The sequence below is a fragment of the Ctenopharyngodon idella genome, chromosome 3, assembly GCF_019924925.1.
Source record: "Ctenopharyngodon idella isolate HZGC_01 chromosome 3, HZGC01, whole genome shotgun sequence".
Taxonomy (NCBI): domain Eukaryota; kingdom Metazoa; phylum Chordata; class Actinopteri; order Cypriniformes; family Xenocyprididae; genus Ctenopharyngodon; species Ctenopharyngodon idella.
The window spans coordinates 50,565,301-50,587,896 of NC_067222.1; the positions used below are offsets into that span (position 1 = coordinate 50,565,301).

Here is a 22,596-nt window from a genome sequence, read left to right on the forward strand (position 1 = left end):
TTCTTTCTTTTTTAATTAATTATTTTTTGTGCTATATTAACCCCTTTTTGTATTTCACCCATAAACTGCATTAGAGCATTAAGAATTTATATCCGTCTATCGTAAAGCAACTGATGCTAATTCAGAACTTTATTCAGTTTCTCCATTAAAATATTGAGATATCTAGTAGTAAAGAACTGTAAGAAAAACAGTTAAAAGCATAAATAATTGTACATTTTTGAGGTCCACAAATCCCCTCAGTCTGTTGACAGCAATGAAATGAGCTTTAAGTGTCAATTTACAGCAGATCTGAAGACATCAGCATAATAAATGAGGTGAAAACAGGAACTATTGACATGAAATAAAGAGTGTTTTCAGCAGCTCTGTTAATATTGATGATCCTCAGACTATCAACACTCATTCAACAAGACATTCAGATCATTAGCAGATCATCTCACTTTATTCTGTTAGAAACTGATTATTGGAGTCAGGATATGTGAGAAAATCCTATAAAACTTCTTTAATTAAAGACAATACTGTTATTTCTCACAACATGATGTGGATAAAACACCAATAATACAAAAACACACTAATGACACTCATCTTCATCAACCACTGCTGCTAAATAACTACAGCAATATAATATATATGAATTGAGAGTTTGATTTTCTAATAATAAGTACATTAATTGCAGTAGTGAAATTAGATCAGAAGAGACAATGATCACAAAACCATTTGAAATAAAGAGCAGCACAAAGTAGGGTTGTCGTCATAATACAGAATCATCTCATATTTAAGATATCAAAGCAGTGATCTGTATTAAATCCAGTATAATCACCAGTACAGGCTACATGTAGATTAGAGAGGATGAATTAAAGTGTGAACTAAATGTAAATGAGGTGTGTGTGTGTGCGCGCGCACTCTCACATGAGCCTCACAGGAGGCGGTTTTAACAATAAAAAAAACTTATTTTATTGGATACGAGCAATTTGTTTGTGTTGTGGATATTTAAGAAAAAAGCTTGCTTCGCTTCATATATTCAGTTTAACAGCTCTGCAACTGAACTGCTCATATGTTCTGACGCTTAAATTGTGTTTTAAATTATGAATTGGTAAAACGCCTTTGCAAAACATTTGGACTGCTCTCGAATTTATAATGGACTGAATATCTCTCAGAACTTGACGTGTGATTCCACACTGACTGAATATGCACATGAATCACGGTCACACGCTGTAATGAAGGGTCGGCAGAGTGGGGATCCATTTGCAGCTTTTATTAGAACAATCACCAAAGTAGACAGGGGCAAGGGCAAAGACATAAACAGGGACAGGCAATGGTCGAGGCAGGCGGCAGACAAACGGTGTCAAGTCACAGGCAGGGATCAGGGCAGGCAGCAAAGAATCACAGAGAATAAACAATCCAACGGTAACAGAGAAACAGTCCACAAGAAAACGCTCAGTAATGATCACCAGGGCAAATCAAGACTTCGCGGTGTGTATGTGTGAGTGTGTGGCTTAAATAGTGTGAGTGTGATGAGGTGCAGGTGTGTGCGCAATCAGTCCCAGGAATGAGGGCCTATGGGAAACAGTCAGTATTCAGGTGATGGCTCCCTCCGGTGGTGCGGAGGAGGCGGCGCGGGAGCCACATTCATGACACACGCACACGCTCAAAGCAATATTGTTTTAGCTATGTTTTATAGTATTAAAATATTTCGAAGGACAAAAACATGAACTTTATTGGCTTTATTTCACTTCAGCTGTCACTTTACTTTGGCGTGAGCCCCTATGCGCACAGCCCTTGCGACGGTTCTGTCATTAATTAATATGAATTAATATGATTAGCCTTTTGCTTGACTATATTATCAAACAGCTAATAATGTGTTGCTAATGTTACACACACCGTTCCTGTTCTTCATCTCAGAGTCAGACAGATGCCTTCTAACAATCAGTATCCTTACAAACACTCACCCTTATGAAACTCAACCATGTTTTTTGTAGTAACTATGATTTTTATAGTAAAACTATGGTTTTACTACAGTAACCATAGTTTAACTATAGTTTTTGTAGTAAAACCATAGTAACTACAAAAGAACCATTGTTTTACTATGGTTTTTGAAGTAAAACCAGATTAACTACATAATGAAAGTACTCGGTTACTAATGTAACCTCGGCTCCCTTAGATACGGAACGAGAACTGCGTCATTTGTCTTTCTAAAACAAGACGCCACGGGGGAAACTTCTTTTTCTCTGATTACTGAAGCCTTTTTCAATCACGCAGTGAAACTGCATGGCCATTGGTTCATGAAGTTAAAGTAAACAAACCAAGCCAATGGTGAGCGAGCCCGCCAAAATGGGCGGGGAATCGGGCTATTTAAGCAGATTTTATTCTGACTGAAGCAACGGCATGAGGCGCCCGCAAGTAGCGCGGCAAAGTATGCAGTACTCATTCTGTATCTAAAGGAACAAAGGTTACATTAGTAACCGAGTACTTTACCTTTCGATACTACACTCGTACTGCGTCATTTTTCTTGCTAAGGTAAGACGCTACGAGGACAATATAATCACACCGTGCTACTAAGGGGGGGCGACAGAGCATTCGAGCGGTGCACTGAGAAGGGCTTGCAACAGGTGGGATAGTGCATCCCGAAAAATCGTTGATTTGAGACACCGTAGTCATCGGAATTAGCCAACCGTGCCGAACCGTAGGCTACTGCTAGAATGCGAGTAGTGACGTCATCAATCAGAAACAGTCACTTTCCAGTCACTTTCCAGCCAGTTTCTCCGTAGCTTGCTAAACATGATATTTGAGCAACATGAACACAAATTAATCATACAATTAAAAGAAATAACTGATCATCCTACATAACGAGGTCACTATTTACATAGCATATCGTTTGTAAAATCTTGTGTTACTAAGGCAACGACTGAAGAGCACCGTTATCAGCCCCACAGTGGAAAACGAATGACACAGAATGGAATGGGAAAGCAAAGATAATGGTTTGGCCCGACGCTGAAAAAGCTGCTAACAAGAAGTAAAAAAAAAAAAAAAAAAACATGGGCCAGCACACCCCTGGTCTTTGAAAAATAAGTTGGGCAACGATAGTTGTCTTGTGAGGCGAAGAGGTCGACCTCTGCCCTTCCAAAGACATCCCCAATTCCCTGGACTATAAGGGGGTGAAGTGACCATTCCTCTGTGGGAAGGTTGCTCCGGGACAGCATGTCCACCCCTGTGTTCAATACGCCCTGAATGTGTGCTGCTCTCAGCTGCCAGGCTTGGGCCGGGACTCGAGGTTTCAGTCAGAACTGCAGTGGGCGCATATGAAGCAGACACAACTGCAGGGCTGGTGATGCTGAGCTCATGAGACCTAGCATCCTCTGAAAGGGATTGCTCTGGCTAGATTACAGCCTTCATGCAGGTTGAGTCGAGAATTATACCCAGGAAGGAGACCCGTTGGCTGGGAGATAATGAGCTCTTGGGAAAATTGACCCTGAGCCCCAAGCACTCTAAGTGGTTGAGGAGGAGGGTTCTGTGTGACACTAGCTCCACCTCTGACTGGGCCATAACAAACCAGTTGTAGAGTTAGTAGAGTATGCATACTCCCATCTGAGGGGAGAGAACCACATCCATACACTTCGTAAAAGTGTAGCGAACCAGAGATAGCCTAGAGAAAAGAACCAATCTCCTGGGCAAATTTGCAAGAAGATTTGTTCAAAGTAATCATCTTGAATGAGCGCTTTATCAGGGCCTGATTCAAATATCTGAGGTCGAGGATGGGTTTGAGAGGTCTCCTGGGAGGAAGAAAAATGGGAGGGCGTGAGGGACAGAGTCGAGTTCTGAAAAGAATGCTATCCGCGAGCAACAAGGAGGCTACACTCGTGCTCTCGCAATAAGAGCAGGTCATTTCAGTGAGCGTGGCTTCTGTGTGGGACTTGCCCAGACATCGCACACACTCACTGTGCCCGTCATCCATGTGCAGAGGGACACTGAAACAACGGCGTGAGAAATCTGCTCATTAGAAATTATACTCTTTTAAAAGTTTAAATTCTTTTAACTTGATACAGCGTCTTTTTTCCATATCGGTTATTTCGTTTTTTTAATCCTGTTAATACTTCGTACATAAAAACATACTACCGCGTGTGTAGCTACGTAACTCCGCCCCATCCAGGCAACACCTAGAGTCAACACAGAGACGGCGCGCGAGTGGTGAGCCTTGCGTTTTCACTAAACTTTGTCAGTTGTATGTGTTTTAAGGTTTGCCAGTTTGGACATTCAAGCGATTTAGACGATCGGATGTGTATTATTATATCGAGCTACCATGCTCACGCAGCTGCATTGTGGCACGAACACTCATACAAACAGTAGCTGCACAAAACGTGAAGATCTCGCGCACAGAGAGGAACGCAGAAACTAGTTGTCAGCGTTGTCCTGTGATTTATCACGCAAGTACCTTAAAACTTATTATAGCATATATTTTTCTGCTTTTGAAGGAACTATTTACAACCCACAGCTTCACAATTAATAAAGATACGGTATGACTAATTCACACACGCAATCGCTCTCATTATGTACTGGTAATGTGCTAATTTATCTGTATCTGATTTACAACGAGCAGAAATCTGTAAGAAATGTTACGAACCATAGATAAAATAACTGCTGAAAGTGAACTGTTATGTCAGATCACTCTTTCAATAGGAAAAAATATCCCACCTTTAACAGTCAATCACATTTACAGTACAAACCTTGTCAGTGAACTATGAGGGCAAAAAAAAAAAAAAAAACGGCCCCTTACAGATGCTAAAGCTGCAGCTGAAATTGGTAATTTCTTCACATATTTACTAGTTTCTACATGGTGAATGGCAAGTAGTGCACTGTATAGAGAGCAAGGAATGATTCAGGCAATGTAAATATGCTTTCCTTTGATTTCAAACCGCGGGCTTGAGACTTTCTTTTTTTCACTGCAGTTTTAAACAGTAAATACTCAGCAATGGTGCTGATTCTTGAATTTGCACATGTTTTGTCTTAAAGCATATTAAAAACACCACATAGACATATAAACATTAGTTAACATTAAAAATTTGATTTTCACCACAGAGAGTCTTTAAGAGTTTGGTCCGATGGTGCTGAAGATGCAATGGATTTCTTCTGTCTTGGGGAAGAGTTCTCTCTCTCTTCTAGGTGAGCACATGGCTGGGGCAGGTCGAGGCCACCTAGCGGCCAGGAGCTACAGAGAATCAGTCAGGAGCAAGAGAGAGGGAACGAACTGGGTGGGGTCTTTTAAGGTCTGGGAGAATTCGCACCTCTTAGGGTTGACTTGACCAATGAGAAAGGTAGAATTTCTAAGTGGGAAATTCCTCTGTGGATTTTTTATGGCTTAATGTGTCTGTCGCAGGGTGTTTGCCTATGTATTTGGCTGGGTTATTGTTATTGGCTGGGTTATTGAAGAACAAACTATTAAAGATTCTTGTCATTCTAATATGTTGCATAGGTATCAACATATCATATACACAAGCATTTAAATCTTCAAAATACAAACTCAGAAACCCCAAACCTGATATAGGTTTTAAGGGCTATGGGTTTTTCCTAAAGCCTCTGCTTTTCCAGATGGCTGGGAGGGCAATAAACCACCTTATCAGTTGGTATCCATGGTTACTAAGGCCCTTGCCCAAGTTGGTCCTTTTAAAGATTATTTGCTAAATATGACAAATAATTGTGTTCACCACACTAAAGTACCACCTCAATCAGCACTTAAAAATTAGTCTTAGACTTTACTGATATTTGTTTTTAGCTTCTTTGTAAAAGTCTCTTACTCTTAGAAAAGTCCTACTTTTTACTAAGAATTTTTTGACACTTAAGTCAAAGCTTAAGACTATTCTTACGAGGCACAGGTCTTTTTGATATGGGATGCTCTTCTCACACTGAAGACATGGGAACTCTCTGGTGAGTTATTACACGATTCTCATAGTTTTCCTGTCTGTGAAACTATTTCCCAGTAGTGTCAAGTATTTGAGTAAATCTTCTTGGCTACTTTGTATCAAAGATATTAGAAACTTTTACTCTCTACTTGACAACATTTTGGAACAAGTAAATATACTTTACTCCACTACATTTTCTGCAGCAGTTCCTGCTATAAAGAAGGCATTGAAGGTATTATATCTTGTATGTTTGCCTTTACCCACCCAAACTTGTCAACAAGGTTACTTTACATGAATGCAAGTACATTAGCAGGTAGTTGTGAATTAAAGGTGTTTGATTTAGGAGATGAGGCAGATAAGGTATCTGAACTTTAATTCAAGTATTGTTTTTAGGTACTCTTTACACCTCTGCTATTTCCACAGTGACGACTTCTAAGAGTTCTCTTTCGAGTGAATCCTCGTGTGGCTCTTAAGGTTACCTTTAAATCTGAAACTCTTACCACACTTATCACAAATGAATGGCTTCTCTTCAGTATGAATTTTCATGTGGTTATAAAGGGTCATATTATGTCTGAAACTCTTTCTACACTGATCACATGTAAAAGGCTTCTCTCCGGTGTGAATATTCATGTGTTCCCTAAGGCTTAGTTCCCGTGCGAAGCCATTCCCACACAGAGTGCAGATGTAAGGCTTTTCTCCAGTGTGAGTTCTCATGTGGGCTATAAGGTTTCCTTTTACAGTGAAACTCTTTCCACACTGTTGGCAGGTGTAAGGCTTTTCTCCAGTGTGAATTCTCATGTGGGTTTCAAGTTTATCTTTTCGACTGAAACTCTTTCCACACTGTTGACAGGCGAATGGGGTCTCTCCAGTGTGAGTTCTCATGTGGGCTGTAAGAGTTCCTTTTAGATTGAAACTCTTTCCACACTCTTGACAGGTGTAAAGCTTTTCTCCAGTGTGAATTCTCATGTGGATTTCAAGTTTTCCTTTTTCTTTGTAACTCTTTCCACACTGTTGGCAGGCGAATGGGCTCTCTCCAGTGTGAATTGTCATGTGGGCTGTAAGACTTCCTCTTCTACTGAAACTCTTTCCACACTGTTGGCAGGTGTAAGGCTTTTCTCCAGTGTGAATTCTCATGTGGATTCCAAGTTTTCCTTTTTCTTTGTAACTCTTTCCACACTGTTGGCAGGCGAATGGGCTCTCTCCAGTGTGAATTGTCATGTGGGCTGTAAGACTTCCTCTTCTACTGAAACTCTTTCCACATTGTTGGCAGGTGTAAGGCTTTTCTCCAGTGTGAATTCTCATGTGGACTTTAAGCCTTCCTTTTTGACTGAAACTCTGTCCACATTGTTGGCAGGTGAAAGGTTTCTCTCCAGTGTGAATTCTCATATGGTCTTTAAGGTGTCCTCTTTGACTGAAACTCTGTCCACATTGTTGGCAGGTGAAAGGTTTCTCTAAAGTGTGAATTCTCATGTGGACTATAAGGTATGCTTTTTGACTGAAACTTTTTCCACACTGTTGGCAGGTGTAAGGCTTTTCTCCCGTATGAATCCTCATGTGGACTTTAAGGTAGTCTTCACGTGTGAAACTCTTTCCACACTGTTGGCAAGTGATGGGGCTCTCTCTAGTGTGAACTCTCAAGTGGACTTTAAGGTATCTATGTTGTTTAAAACTCTTTCCACACTGTTGGCAGGTGAAATAACTTTTAGTTCCTGTCTTTTGAGCTCTTTTTCGTGAGGAAGACTTTTCAGCCTGTGTCACTCTTTCCCCAGTCATGAAATCATTATGTTTTTTCTCTTCTTCCCTTTCATTAAGTTCATGACTCACCTCTTTCAGTGTCATTAGGTCTAGGGCAAAAACAGACATAAAACAATTTAGACATTTAAAGCATCAAAACCAACAACATGTATGATCTATACCAGGGGTGTCCAAACCTGCTCCTGGAGAACTATAATCCTACAGATTTCAGCTCCAACCCCAATCAAGCACACCTGAACCAGATAACCAGGGTGTTCAGGGTTGCTTGATAATTACAGACAGGAGTGTTGGAGCAGGGTTGAAACTGTAGTCTGCAGGACGGTAGCTCTCCAGGAGCAGGGTTGGACACCCCTGGTCTATACCCTACCCTATGGATCAGGGATGGGCAGCTTTGGTCCTGGAGGACCACCGTCTTGCAGAGACTCGGGGTTAAATTTTGAGGTTGGCTTAAATTTTGCATGTGTGTTTCATCAGGGATGGAGCTAAACTCCGCAGAATAGTGTCCCTCCAGGACCCGAGTTGGCCATCCCATCTAAACATACTCAATACTCCAGTGGTTTTCAAACCCGGTCCAAAGGGACCCACCACTGTACATTCTGTATCTCTTCTGTATTTTTCACATCTGGTTAAGATCATGAGCTTGTTAAAAGATTGTTGACATTGATGGAGGAATTTGCAGCTTTAATCGTAAACTACTGTTCCTGTTCATCAATAAGGTGAGAACTGGACCCGTTATAAACCTAAATATAGTTTAATTAATTCATTGAAAAGTGTACTGTTCTATTAGTTTTAGAAGATATTTGTTGTTGTAATTATGTCAGACATAGCACACACACATAAGTAGTAACCATTCGGTACTCTGGCAGGGTTAGCAATCTCACTACATCTGTACAGAGCCTAATCCTAATCCAACTGTGCCTCTTCAAGCGGTCCAGGAAACAGTACTGAGCAATCACACACGTCAAACGAATCAGACTTAGGGGGTCAAAAGTGCTCGGCCAGTTTTCGATCGCTTAGTGCAAGTACACCCTTAATTTCTTATTTTAAGACACATTTTGAGATTTTCTGTCATTTATGACATCATGCTTTCCCGTTATTGACAGAATTTTCCAGCAGTCTGTTTTCACTGGTATACGGTAGGGGTGCTCATCTGAAACAGTATAAAACCTCCATATCAAAACACAGACGAAGTAGCAGAAACAAGCGATAAAAGCTTAAATCAATTACATGCAAACTAACACAATCATCAATCATTAATCAACACTAAAATCAAAGCTTTTTAATGTTACTGAATGAAATATTGAGCACATGAAGAGGTGTAAGATAATATGTAAGCTATCAAAAGTAGAAAATGCAAGCTTTGGGGGGGTTGATGGATGTGATCTATGAATCTGAACCAGACATGGTCTTTATAAAAAAAAATAAAAAATAAAAAAAAGCTTGATTTTCTCAGCTTTTTGATGAAAATGTTGCTTTTTTAAAAAAAATAAATAAAATAAAAATAATAATAATAATAATGAAACGTAATCACATTAAAGTGTTATTAAAAAGATTGCATAAAGGTAGAATAAAATGTTTGTTTTGTTTTGATTCTTTTATTAAAAGCAGAGGCTGTATTATTTTTCTTGACATATTTCATGTTCAGCTATTCATACAAAATCTTCATTAAAGTTTTGTGAAAATCATAAAATGCTGGTGGTGGCTGGCAACTTTAAAAAAAAAAAATTAATGCTTATGAGGTGTGGCATCCTAGTTTTCCTTATCTGCTTTGTACTTTGTGATCAACAAAAACAGAAAAATGAATACTTTTGACGGCATTGATGAACCTGTGGTGGTTTCTGCGGTGGGGAAGAAACGCAAGACATCGAAATGTAATCATATACATGAGGAGATTAAGAAGATGAGGCACTCGAGTCGGGAGGAACAACAATGCCGGCTGTTGCTTGTTCCACGACAGAATCAAACTTCTGTGGCGCCAGATACTCTTTAATCTGTAATGACAAATAATGAATTTATAACATTAACAATATGACTCGTTGAATTCATTTTGGGAGCGACGACTGAATGTATTTTTAGTAAAATGCCTGTATATAAGATTAGTATTGATAAAGTTCAGATGCTGTCATTTATGTGAATCAACTTACTTTGTTGTGAATTTTCAATTTGAAAAATAACTTTTATATTGATTGATTAATGGCATCTTGAAAAAAAAAAAAAAAAAACGTGTCATGGATTTATTGCATTTTGGGAAAAAAATAATCAGTTTTTATAATAAACCTTTCAAAATGTAGATTTGAATTTTTAGTGTTTTCATAACACAAAGATGCTATGTGAAAGTTTGAAACAGAAAATGGTGGTTTTCACCTTGCCACTTTCTTGATAAAGAAAACTCCTTTTTACTCAAATTAATCAAAATGGAGTCATTGTGTTTTGGAACCAAACTCTTTATTTAGTAGTGAGGAAACTTCACGAATGGACTTATTGCACAGGTGGCAACCTATCAGGGTACCATGCTTGAATTCACTGAGCTCCTGAGAGCGAGCCATTCTTTCACAAATGTTTGTAGAAGCAGTCTGCATGCCTAGGTGCTTGATTTTATACACCTGTGGCCATGGAAGTGATTGGAACCCCTGAATTCAATGATTTGGAGGGGTGTCCCAATACTTTTGGCAATATAGTGTGTGTCAAGCTTGGTAAAAATATGTCATTGAGTATGTTTACATGGACAACAATATTCCGATATTAACACGATTAAGACAATACTCCAATTGTAGATATGTCTGCAAAAATCTACACTCTACTTAGTAGAGTAGGCAACGCTGAGCAGCGCATTTCTGATCTTGAAGACCAGAGTACATCAATGGTTACTCGAGTTTCAGATCTTGAAAAAACATTAGAAAAAAGCGACTGAACGCCTGGAGGACTTAGAGAATAGAAGTCGCCAGCAGAATGTACGAATCGTAGGCCTGAAAGAAGGTATAGAAGGGTTTGACCCTATTAAGTTCTTTGAGTCCTGGATCCCAGATATCCTTGGTATGCCGATTAAAGATAATCGAATCTAGCTTGACCGCGCTCACCGCACTGGCCCTCCGAGTCATGCTGATGCTAATCCAAGAGCGGTCTTGGTGAGACTTCACAATTATAGGGATAAGATGGGCATCATGGAAGCGGCAAGGAGAAAGAAAGATATCAACATTGGTGGGAAAAGAGTTTACTTTTTCCAGGACTTTTCTGTGGGGGTACAAAAAAGGAGAGCTGAAACGGCAGAGATCCGAAAGCGATTTCGTGACGCCGGCATTAAATATGCGTTCATTTACCCTGCTACTATTAAGGTGCTTAATTCACCTACAGGGAAGGTGTTGTACCTGTACACGGTGAAGGATGCAGAGACTTTCCTTAACTCAGTCAGAGACCAATGGACCACTGAACCAGCTGTGTGAGTTAGAAATCATATTTGTGTTGCTTATTGGACTCTTTTTTTGTTTGAGTGTTTTTTGGGCAGAGTTACAACTTATACGCATAAAATGTACTCAGATTTTTTTCTTTAATTTTCAATAGGCCTATATTCTTACGGTTTATACTTAGGTTGATATAGAAATACGATTTGAGATGTTTTGGAGATCAGTACTTTGCTAAGTCTATTAGACGAGGAGTTTTGCTTTTGCGCTACTTTGTACCAGTCACTATTATGACTTTTTCAGAGTTTGGTTTGCCTCTCCAATGGTACCTGATTAATGTTATTTTTATGGTGTTTTCTGTGATATTGAGAGGCTTCCAAAAGCTCTTTATATTTTATTTACTTTTTTTTTTTGTTTTTTTTTGTTTTCTTTTTTTGTTTACGTGTTTATGCCTTGTTTCTCATGCAGGATGTCAGTTCTTACAGCACTATGGAAATAACTTTATGTTTTTCTTATGGATGAATTACATGTGGAGGATATTTTTTGTGATTTATTTTATTTTAAAGGGGGGTGTTGATCCTTGTAACATCTGTAACAAGGTACTAGAAAGTCTCTAAGAATATGCGAAATAGTCTATATATGAAGGTACGTACCTGGAATCTTAAAGGGGTAAATAATGTAATCAAAAGAAAGAACATTTTGAACATTTTGAAGAGGGTGGTGATTTTAATTGTTTTCTTAATCTTTTTATGGACAAATCTCCTTCTGTTACTTTTGCCCCACAAGCTTCTAGTCTAATATCCAATGCTTGTTATGAACAGAATCTTCTTGGTATATGGAGGTTTCATAACCCATCTTCTAAGGAGTTTACTTTCTTTTCACATCCTCATCAAACCGCCTCCCGTATTGACTATATATATATTTTATGTCATATGGCTCATTTGGTCAACCAAGCTAATATTGGTCCTATTACTATCTCTGACCACGCCCCGGTCACTATCTCTATATGCTTCTCTGATAGCTCAAAACTATCCCCTCGATTTTGGAAATTAAATCCTTATTATTTGATGGATGAGCGGTTTGTTGAATATCTGAGAGAGCAAACAGACTGTTATTTTCTTACTAATGATTTAGAAGAGACGGATCCTAGGGTGTTATGGGATGCATACATGGCATATATTAGAGGCATAATTTCCTTTGTAAGCAAAAAGAACAAGGATAAAATAGCCAAACAATTTGAATTAGAAAAGCAAATATCCGATTTACAAAGGCAGTATCATATATTGAAATCAGAAGATATGCTGACTCAAATAAAGTACTCTAAGACATTATTAAATGATTTAATGACGTCACAGGCTGAGAAAGATGTTCTTTTTGCCAGACAACATTTGTTTGAGATGGGAAATAAACCAAAATAGCCTGTTGGCAAAACTTATAAAGAATAGACCTGGCAAAAAGTTCATTTTGGGCGTGAGAGATATAGAGGGGAGAAGGTGTATTGATAATAAAGAAATTAATAATATTTTTAGACAGTTCTATCTTACATTGTATTCTTCTGAAGATAATTTACATAGTTCAAAAGATAACCGATTTTTTGAAAATTTAACAATCCCGAGTATAACCACCAGACAACATGACTTATTAGAAGCCCCTCTCTCTTTGCTAGAAGTTAAGTCTGCTATTTCCTCTTTACAGCCGGGCAAATCACCAGGCCCTGACGGTTATCCAGTTGAATTTTTTCAGATATTGCAGGATAAGCTTAATGGTTATATCTTGAATACCCTAACTAAAGCATTTGAGGAATCTTCTGTTTCTGATGTTATGAATACAGCATTAATTTCACTTATTTTAAAAAAGGGTAAAGACCCTGAACAATGTGGATCATATCGGCCTATAAGCTTATTAACTGTTGATATAAAAATATTGGCTAAAATCTTAGCAAAACGATTAGAACAGGTTATTCCTAGTATAATTAATGCTGATCAGACAGGCTTCATTAAAGGTCGTCAGTCCTATTATAATACTCGACGTTTATTTCATATTATGAACTATCTTGAAAAGACTTCAGACTCAGGCCTCCTAGTATCAATTGATGCAGAGAAAGCATTTGATAGGGTGGAGTGGGGCTACCTATTTGAGGTCATGAAAAAATTTGGCTTTGGAAATAAATTTTCGAAGTGGATTAGCTTGTTGTACACCAATCCTAAAGCCTCTATAATAAGTAATGACGTGGTTTCTACCTCATTTGATCTTCAGCGTGGAACACGTCAAGGTTGCCCACTCTCACCTCTATTGTTTGCAATCGCAATAGAGCCCTTAGCAATATATGTTCGGCAGAATGAAAAAAAACATGGTGTACATTTGGGGAAAAAACAGAGAAAAATAATGCTTTATGCAGATGATGTTATTCTTATTATTAGAGAGCCCGAAATTTCTTTGCCAGAAATTATTAAATGTGTTGAACAATTTGGGTCTGTTTCTGTCACGATCACTGTCTGTTCCTGTCAGTTCCTGGACTCCACTTCCCATAATCCTCCCTTCCAATCACATGCACCAATCACCAATTGCCACACACACCTGCAGATCATTACCTGGACTATTTAAGACACACACACACACACACCCTTTGCGAAGTCTTGATTTGCCCCGGTGATCATTACTAAGCGTTTTCTTGTGGACTGTTTCCTGGTTTCCGTTGGACTGTTTATTCTTTGTGATTCTCTGCTGCCTGCCCTGATCCTTGCCTGTACCCTGATTCTGTTTGTCTGCCGCCTGCCTCGACCATTGCCTGTCCTTGTTTATGTTCCTGCCTTTGCCCCTGTCTACCTGTATAAATACTGTTCTTAATAAAAGCTTGCAAATGGATCCCCGCTCTGCCGACCCATCATTACAGAAGACTTCGCCCTCAAACGATCCAGCAGCTTCTACGAGCGCTTCCAGCCTTAGCATGGACCCAGCAATACGTCTCGTCCGCCTTCGGCAAGGTAATTGTACACTCGAGGACCACATTCAGAAGTCTTTAGACATTGCCTATTTCTCTGACCTGCCTGACTGTGCCCTCATTGACTTCTTTGGCTATGGATTAAACGAACCATTGAAGGACTACTTACTTATTAATGGTCCCCGAGGGTCGTTCGTGGAATTTCTGGACTTTGCCCTGCTTACTGTTGGTTCACTTTTTACTGTGGGTGTCGCGGAGGAACGCGACACCTCGTCCCCCCATGTAATGGCTGCCTCTAAAGAGAGCCTGCACAAAATGGCGGCCACAACATCATCACATCATGTCTCCGCTGATCTTCCAGAGCCAAGTCAAGTCTCCGTTGATCCTCTAGAATTACATCACGTCTCTGGATCTGTTTGGGAGCGGAGTGGGTTGCGTTCCAGTGTGGCTGATCCAGCGCTGACTTCAGTACGAGCGGCTGGCATTCCTAAGCCTCCGCCGGCCGCTTCACACTCAAGCTCGCCGGTTGCCACGCACTCAAGCTCGCCGGTTGCCACGCACTCAAGCTCGCCGGTTGCCACGCACTCAAGCTCGCCGGTTGCCACGCACTCAAGCTCGCCGGTTGCCACGCACTCAAGCTCGCCGGTTGCCACGCACTCAAGCTCGCCGGTTGCGACGCACTCAAATTCTCTGGATGCTATGGACAAGATGGCCGCTTTGCCAGTGCCCACGGGCAAGATGGCCGCCCCGCCAGTGTCTGGGAACATAGGGGTCGTTCCAGCCAGTGAGTCCACTCCAGAACCAGCTCCAGTCCGCGAGTCCGCTCCAACCCGTGAGCCCGCTGCAGCGCCCTCAGAGGAGGTAGGCATAGAGCCACCGCCTCAACCATGTAAACGGAGGAGGAGGAGGAGGAAGAAGGCTTCCTCCATCCCTCAAGGCCCGGAGGCCTTCCCAGAGCCCGCTGTAGGCCCGGAGGCCTTCCCAGAGCCCGCTGTAGGCCCGGAGGCCTTCCCAGAGCCCGCTGTAGGCCCGGAGGCCTTCCCAGAGCCCGCTGTAGGCCCGGAGGCCGTCCCAGAGCAGTCCGCTGCCGTCCCAGAGCAGTCCGCTGCCGTCCCAGAGCAGTCCGCTGCCGTCCCAGAGCAGCCCGCTCTTCCTGATACGGCCACGGAGGCCGTCGCCGAGCTCCTCGCCCTGCCGGCGCCACCCGAGCTCCTCGCCCTGCCGGCGCCACCCGAGCTCCTCGCCCTGCCGGCGCCACCCGAGCTCCTCGCCCTGCCGGCGCCACCCGAGCTCCTCGCCCTGCCGGCGCCACCCGAGCTCCTCGCCCTGCCGGCGCCACCCGAGCTCCTCGCCCTGCCGGCGCCACCCGAGCTCCTTACCCACGAAACCGCCACGGCCTCCGTTGAATTCCCCAAGAACTTTTTGGGGGGGGGCCATATACCTGAGGGTGGGGAGCTTGTGGGTGGGGACCCTGCACGGCCGCGATCATCAGCGGCCTCCGAATTGCTTGAGCTTGCGGGTGGGGACCTTACACGCCCACGGCCTTCAACCGCCTGTGAACTGCTGTGGCCGGCTACGGACCCTGACCTACCGTGGGCGCCCAAGCCACCTGACCTACCGTGGCCGCCTAAGCCACCTGACCCGCCGTGGTTGCCCAAGCCACCTGACCCGCCGTGGTTGCCCAAGCCACCTGACCCGCCGTGGTTGCCCAAGCCACCTGACCCGCCGTGGCTGCCCGTGGCACCTGACCCGCCGTGGCTGCCCTTGGAACCTAACCCACCATGGCTGCCCGTGGCACCTGACCCGCCGTGGCTGCCCGTGGCACCTGACCCGCCGTGGCTGCCCGTGGCACCTGACCCGCCGTGGCTGCCCGTGGCACCTGACCCGCCGTGGCTGCCCGTGGCACCTGACCCGCCGTGGCTGCCCGTGGCACCTGACCCGCCGTGGCTGCCCGTGGCACCTGACCCGCCGTGGCTGCCCGTGGCACCTGACCCCCCGTGGCTGCCCGAGTTCCTGGACCTGCATTGGAGACCCCGTTCCCGTCTGCCAACAGGTCTCCAATGTACCCACCCCCCCTCCCTATCTGTGCCATTTACGCCGCGAGGACGCGCCTTCCGGAAGGGGGGCGTTATGTCACGATCACTGTCTGTTCCTGTCAGTTCCTGGACTCCACTTCCCATAATCCTCCCTTCCAATCACATGCACCAATCACCAATTGCCACACACACCTGCAGATCATTACCTGGACTATTTAAGACACACACACACACACACCCTTTGCGAAGTCTTGATTTGCCCCGGTGATCATTACTAAGCGTTTTCTTGTGGACTGTTTCCTGGTTTCCGTTGGACTGTTTATTCTTTGTGATTCTCTGCTGCCTGCCCTGATCCTTGCCTGTACCCTGATTCTGTTTGTCTGCCGCCTGCCTCGACCATTGCCTGTCCTTGTTTATGTTCCTGCCTTTGCCCCTGTCTACCTGTATAAATACTGTTCTTAATAAAAGCTTGCAAATGGATCCCCGCTCTGCCGACCCATCATTACAGTTTCTGGCTATAAAGTTAATTTTCATAAATTGGAAATCATGCCAATTGGATCACATAGTAAACATAAGCCTCTTTATATAGACCCTTTTAGTTGGGCACCCCAAGGTCTAACATACCTGGGCATATGTATCCTACCAAAGTTTTCATTACTATATTCATCAAATATTAAACCATTGATAGCACAGGTTAAGAATGACTTGACACGCTGGTCTACTCTTCCTGTTTCTTTATTAGGAAGAATAAATTTAATTAAAATGATTACTCTACCTAGAATTTTATATCTTCTTTCTATGTCCTTTCTCCAACTGTCTTCAAATGACCTTAAAGTAATAAACAAACTTATATCCAGATTTATATGGGCAGGCAGGAAGCCTAAGGTTAAGTTGGAAGTTTTACAGCAACCAATAGATAAGGGTGGATGGGCATTGCCTAATTTTAAGTTCTATGCATGGGCAATACAAGCAAGAATAATTATGGGCTGGATTTATAAACCTCCGGATGCTTCTTGGGTTAAAATAGAATTGGAATTATGTGGAACATCTGAGTTAGTTAATTTTTTAGATAAAAAAAAAGATCCCGATTCCTTTCGAATTGAAGAATTTTTTTACTTATATTCAACTTTGCAAGTTTGGTCCGCAATTAAATTTTTTTTTAATTATAAACAACCAATATCTATTCTTTCCTCATTGGTAGATAATCCTAGCCTGTGTCCTAAAATGAGATCATATTTTTTCTCATGGCAACAAGCTGATATAAATCATATTTATGAACTTTTACGAAGGTGAATCATGTAATTTGATAAGGTTACATCTCATTTTCATATTACACAAAAAGATTTTTATAAATATTTACAAGTTAGACATTATGTTAACTCTAGAAACGGTGGGCTTTCCATTAGAAATCATGATCACTATTTGGAGAAATTTTTGCTTGATAGCACAGACACCCAAAAGTTCATATCTAAATTTTACTCAATGTTATATGAACACAGGCAGAATAAGTTTACTGATCTTCAAAATCTTGGAGTAAGAACATTGGGTTTGATATTGACTCTCTCATGGGAAAACATTATTAAGCTTCCTGACATTATTTCTGTCTGCAAGAAATTCAGAGAAATGCAGTTTAATATAGTACACCGGGCTTACACGTCACCATATAGATGCAGTAAAGTTAATCAACAGGTGTCATCTAATTGTATGAAGTGCAAAGATTCTTTTGGTACTTTTTTCCATTGTCTGTGGGAATGTAGTAAGATAAAACATTTTTGGTTTTTAATTTGCAAGGCCCTCTCAGACATTTGTAAAGTGACAGTTCAAGCCTCACCTTCTATGTGTTTACTTGGTATTTTACCATCTTCTTTTGAGGAATACAAAGATGTTGTTCACCCCTTGCTGATGTTGGCAAGGAAAGGCCATTATGAATAAATGGGTTGGAGATAGCCCCCCACTGTATAGGGATTGGTTAGCTATGATAAAGGATCTTATATCTTTAGAAAAACTTAGGTTCCATCTTATGGGTAAACTCACATCATTTAAAGTACACATGAAATCAAAATTTACCTTATTTATTTTGTTAGCTCAAATTGCTAGTTTTGTGGTGAACAATTAATCCATTGCAAGTCAATCCACACAAAAAAATTGTTTAGCTTCGTAATATTTAATCAAAATCTGAAAATGCTCCTCCCCTCTGCAACGGTGCCCCTTCTCTAATGACATCAGTTTGACGGCTTGGGTTGAAAATGCTTAAACCACTCCCCTCCAACCGTTAGTCTGCTATGAGCGAGAGATGGAGAGGAGGAGCGCTAAAGTAAAACCCTGCCCTCTATTCAATATTCCGTTTCACTTGGAAATACGTCACAACACTGAAGAAAAGTCGTTTGCAACTTCCGGTTCACGCAGACTTTAACAAAATATGGAAAGAACCATTGAAGTCTCTAGGGATTATTGAAGATTCCAGTATATACCCATAAGGGGAAAACTGTTGTATAAATTTATATTTCCCTGTTTATTTGGCTATTTATATACATGTTAATGTAAATTGGATATGTTTTCTTTTCCCTCCATTGTGTTATAAAGGACATACTGCATATGTGCATATGTATGTTTACGGTTGTGTGTAGTGCTGGTTGTTCTTGATGTGTACAATAAAAAAAAAGAAAAAAAAGGACAATACTCCGATTAAGAAACTACCATGTAAACAGCTATTTTTGATTACCTTAATCCGACTAAAGTCATTCTCGAAGTAAACACAAATCAAATTAAGACAGGTGGAGTATTCCTACTTTAGTCGCATTATTGACATGTACACACCTTAATCACGCTATTTTAAAATCATGTGGGAGTTTTCGCCGCACTTTGCTACAGGATACATAATACACACACGGCAGTGCATGGTATGGAAGCCCGTTTCCGCCACAATTGAGTAAAAAAATATAATTCTGTAAGTCATAATAATGAGAAACTTTCTCGTAATAATGACTTAGTATCTCATAATAACGAGAAACTTTCTCGTAATAATGAGAAACTTCTACTCATGCGCAGAGCAGCGGAGCAGAAGGGCGTGGCACGCTAGCGACATCCGCTGGTCAAAGTCTCGTAAATGCGAGAACAGCAAACATGGCACGTTATGCAAAACAGTTGTTTTCGTTAAAGTAATCTACAAAGTGCAGTCTATCTATAGTATCATTAAATAACATCAGTTATTATAAATTATCAGTATATCTTCAATACTTTTCCATGCGCACGAGAAGGTGGAACGCAAAGTGGTTTCCGTGGTAACGGTGGAAACTGTTGCATGAACGCGACGGCTTACAAAACTATCAGATTAACGAAGGAATATGACATGTATTCGCTAAGTTTAAGTGCAATGTCTTCATAAAATGTGTGGGTTTATGTGTTAACGTTAACACATATTTCACGTCTAGGCTATTTGATGTGCAGGTTTGCCTAGACAAGGCGCTGGAAAGCTTTTCTAATATAAACCGGGTCCTAAAGCACTTGCCCAGTCATAAACCTTCATTCCAGTGATATTCCTACAGAAAACACCTTTTAAGATGTTTATGACTCATTAGAATGTATGCAAAAGACAGCTTTCCAGGTGAAGCGTTCTTTAACAGACTTGGATATGTAGGTGTGTGCTGTCTTATCATTCCTCTATCTGTTTGAAATCCATGGATCACCACTCTGTGTTTCTGCTTGTTCATACACAAAAATACAAATGAATGTTACAAATGAATGTTACAAATGAATAAATGACTGTATCCCGTCTCATAGGCTACTGATAATTTATCAATAATGTTACTTATTTAATGATATTATAGATTACACTTTTGCAGAACGTGCCATGGTTGCGGAGTTATCGCATTTGACTAGCGGATGTCGCTAGCGTGTCACTGCTGCTTTGCGCACGCTGCTTTGCGCATGCGTAGAAGTTTCTCATTATTATGAGAAACTAAGTCATAATTACGAGAAAGTTTCTCATTATTGTGAGAAACTAAGTCATTATTACGAGAAAGTTTCTCGTTATTATGAGAAACAAAGTCATTATTACGAGAAAGTTTCTCGTTATTATGAGAAATTAAGTCATTATTACGAGAAAGTTTCTCGTTATTATGAGAAACTAGGTCATAATTACGAGAAAGTTTCTCGTTATTATGAGAAACGAAGTCATTATTACGAGAAAGTTTCTCGTTATTATGAGAAACTAAGTCATTATTACGAGAAAGTTTCTCGTTATTATGAGAAACTAGGTCATAATTACGAGAAAGTTTCTCATAATTATGAGAAACTAAGTCATAATTACGAGAAAGTTTCTCGTTATTATGAGAAACAAAGTCATAATTACGAGAAAGTTTCTCGTTATTATGAGAAACAAAGTCATTATTACGAGAAAGTTTCTCGTTATTATGAGAAATTAAGTCATTATTACGAGAAAGTTTCTCGTTATTATGAGAAATTAAGTCATTATTACGAGAAAGTTTCTCGTTATTATGAGAAACTAGGTCATAATTACGAGAAAGTTTCTCGTTATTATGAGAAACGAAGTCATTATTACGAGAAAGTTTCTCGTTATTATGAGAAACTAAGTCATAATTACGAGAACATTTCTCATTATTATGAGAAACTAGGTCATAATTACGAGAACATTTCTCATTATTATGAGAAACTAGGTCATAATTACGAGAACATTTCTCATTATTATGAGAAACTAAGTCATTACGAGAAAGTTTCTCGTTATTATGAGAAACGAAGTCATTATTACGAGAAAGTTTCTCATTATTATGAGAAACTAAGTCATTATTACGAGAACATTTCTCATTATTATGAGAAACTAGGTCATAATTACGAGAACATTTCTCATTATTATGAGAAACTAAGTCATTATTACGAGAAAGTTTCTCGTTATTATGAGAAATGAAGTCATTATTACGAGAAAGTTTCTCGTTATTATGAGAAATTAAGTCATTATTACGAGAAAGTTTCTCGTTATTATGAGAAATTAAGTCATTATTACGAGAAAGTTTCTCAATATAATGAGATACTAAGTCATAATAATGAGAAAGTTTCTCATTATTATGACTTACAGAATTATATTTTTTTACTCAATTGTGGCGGAAACGGGCTTCCATAGCATGGTCAACCTTTTGACGGCAAACAAGAGAGAAAGCTTCAAGCAAGAAGCCAACTGTCTCTCATCCAGTAGGCTACCTATGAGATTGTCGCTGTGGACTGAATGACAGTTGCCGAATTAAAGTACAGGAGGCCTGTTGCTGGAGAATTTGTATCCGCCATCGTCTATTTACAGAGCCCCACACATGGGAGGGAAAATAAATAGTAGGCTAAATCGTGAGAACAATTTACTAATTCTTTCCCTCCATTTACTAAATTGAGTGCACGGTTTACTAATTTGTTCCCTCGATTTATAAATCATGCGCATGATCAAGGGAACGAATTAGTAAATCATGCACACAGTTTATTTATTTTTCTTGCATTCATATGCGGGGCTCCGTATCTATACGAAACACACAAAACTGTATACGGTACCATGACAAAGACGAACTGATGTGAAATTCTGTAGAGGATGTCGGATGGCGTGCCGTGGGGACATAATGACGTTGCACTTTTGAGCATGAACACAAAAACTTCTTTACTTTTCCATTGTTCTCTATTCAGAAGTATTGGGTTTAGTGTTGCACAAAATATTCTCTATTTCTGTAGAGCTGGACATTTTAATAATGATCAAATGACTGAGTTCAGCTGTGAGAATAAAACCAACCTGTTTGTTCCTCAGTATCTTCATGTTTCACACTGAATGTTTCTTCAATCTTCATGTCTTCAGTCTCATATTTAATAAACTCCATCTTTATGTCTTCAGCCTCCTCCTCTTTATTAAACTCCATCTTTAAGAAGAGAATAATTAACGGTTTAGACAAAAAAAAAAAAAAAGCACTCAAAACTAACACTATAATAAACACTTCATATTTAGGCATTTATGATCTACACTTGGTATTTATTGAATTCTAGATTATATTTAAATGATTACTCTTTGATGAAAACATGATTAGTTAGTTTGTTAGTGTTTGTTGTTCTCGTTCATGTTCACTGTTTGAGCAGCACGAGTCGTGATTCACTGAATCATTTCTCAAAGTATTTGATTCAATTGACTCGGAGTTGAAAAGTTCAGTTTCTCCATCATTACTCGCCAGAGACTGAACTCGTGCTCATGATAAACTGATTTATGATATATAGAGAGAAATGAGACGCAGGTTTACTGTTTCTCATCAGTGGATGAGCTTTACTCACACAAATATCCTTCATTACACTTAGATAAATAAATACATTAAATTAACTCATTTCACATCGCTTGTTTAAAAAAACAAATGTATAATTCGTTGAACTGTTTCTATCGGTTAAAACAGCTTAAATTCATAAAACAAACCTTTCTTCAGCAGAATCACAACAGATGCAGGAGTTCGGCGCAGTCTTATGACGTCATGTCGTCACTCCAAAATAAAAGTCCTGTTCACACACAGCATTGACTAACAGGGTGTCCGCGGGGCATTAAAAAG

At 40.4% G+C, this 22,596-nt stretch overlaps 2 protein-coding genes across 46 annotated transcripts; both read right to left on the reverse strand.

Moving 5' to 3' along the window:
- Nucleotides 1-417: 417 nt before the first annotated feature.
- On the reverse strand, nucleotides 418-22,596 carry LOC127508801 (gastrula zinc finger protein XlCGF57.1-like). Its single transcript, XM_051887177.1, has 3 exons — nucleotides 22,467-22,596; nucleotides 21,804-21,927; nucleotides 418-7,735 (listed from the first exon to the last, which is right to left on the reverse strand). Exons 2-3 carry the CDS (start codon nucleotides 21,925-21,927, stop codon nucleotides 6,324-6,326), a joined length of 1,536 nt encoding a protein of 511 aa, XP_051743137.1. The 5' UTR covers nucleotides 22,467-22,596; the 3' UTR covers nucleotides 418-6,323.
- Nucleotides 13,524-16,538, reverse strand: LOC127508837 (PE-PGRS family protein PE_PGRS16-like). Of its 45 annotated transcripts, none has more exons than XM_051887273.1 (3): nucleotides 15,892-16,538; nucleotides 15,676-15,702; nucleotides 13,524-15,567 (listed from the first exon to the last, which is right to left on the reverse strand). In XM_051887273.1, the coding sequence occupies exons 1-3, from the start codon at nucleotides 16,163-16,165 to the stop codon at nucleotides 14,918-14,920; spliced, it is 951 nt and encodes a 316-aa protein (XP_051743233.1). In that variant the 5' UTR covers nucleotides 16,166-16,538; the 3' UTR covers nucleotides 13,524-14,917. The 45 variants fall into 45 exon arrangements, with proteins under 45 accessions (XP_051743233.1, XP_051743229.1, XP_051743225.1 ...); XM_051887269.1 differs by having other exon boundaries at nucleotides 15,865-16,538; XM_051887265.1 differs by lacking the exon at nucleotides 15,676-15,702 and adding an exon at nucleotides 15,649-15,675 and having other exon boundaries at nucleotides 15,838-16,538.

Excerpts from the sequence above, each read along its gene's own strand:
- LOC127508837 (XM_051887226.1), bottom strand. The coding sequence starts at position 16,165 with ATGGGAAGTGGAGTCCAGGAACTGACAGGAACAGACAGTGATCGTGAC. Across the intron at positions 15,757-15,810 it reads GGGCAGCCACGGCGGGTCAG|GTTCCAAGGGCAGCCACGGC; the intron begins GTGCCACGGGCA and ends ATGGTGGGTTAG.
- LOC127508801 (XM_051887177.1), bottom strand. The coding sequence starts at position 21,927 with ATGGAGTTTAATAAAGAGGAGGAGGCTGAAGACATAAAGATGGAGTTT. Across the intron at positions 7,736-21,803 it reads AGATACTGAGGAACAAACAG|ACCTAATGACACTGAAAGAG; the intron begins GTTGGTTTTATT and ends TTTTTGCCCTAG.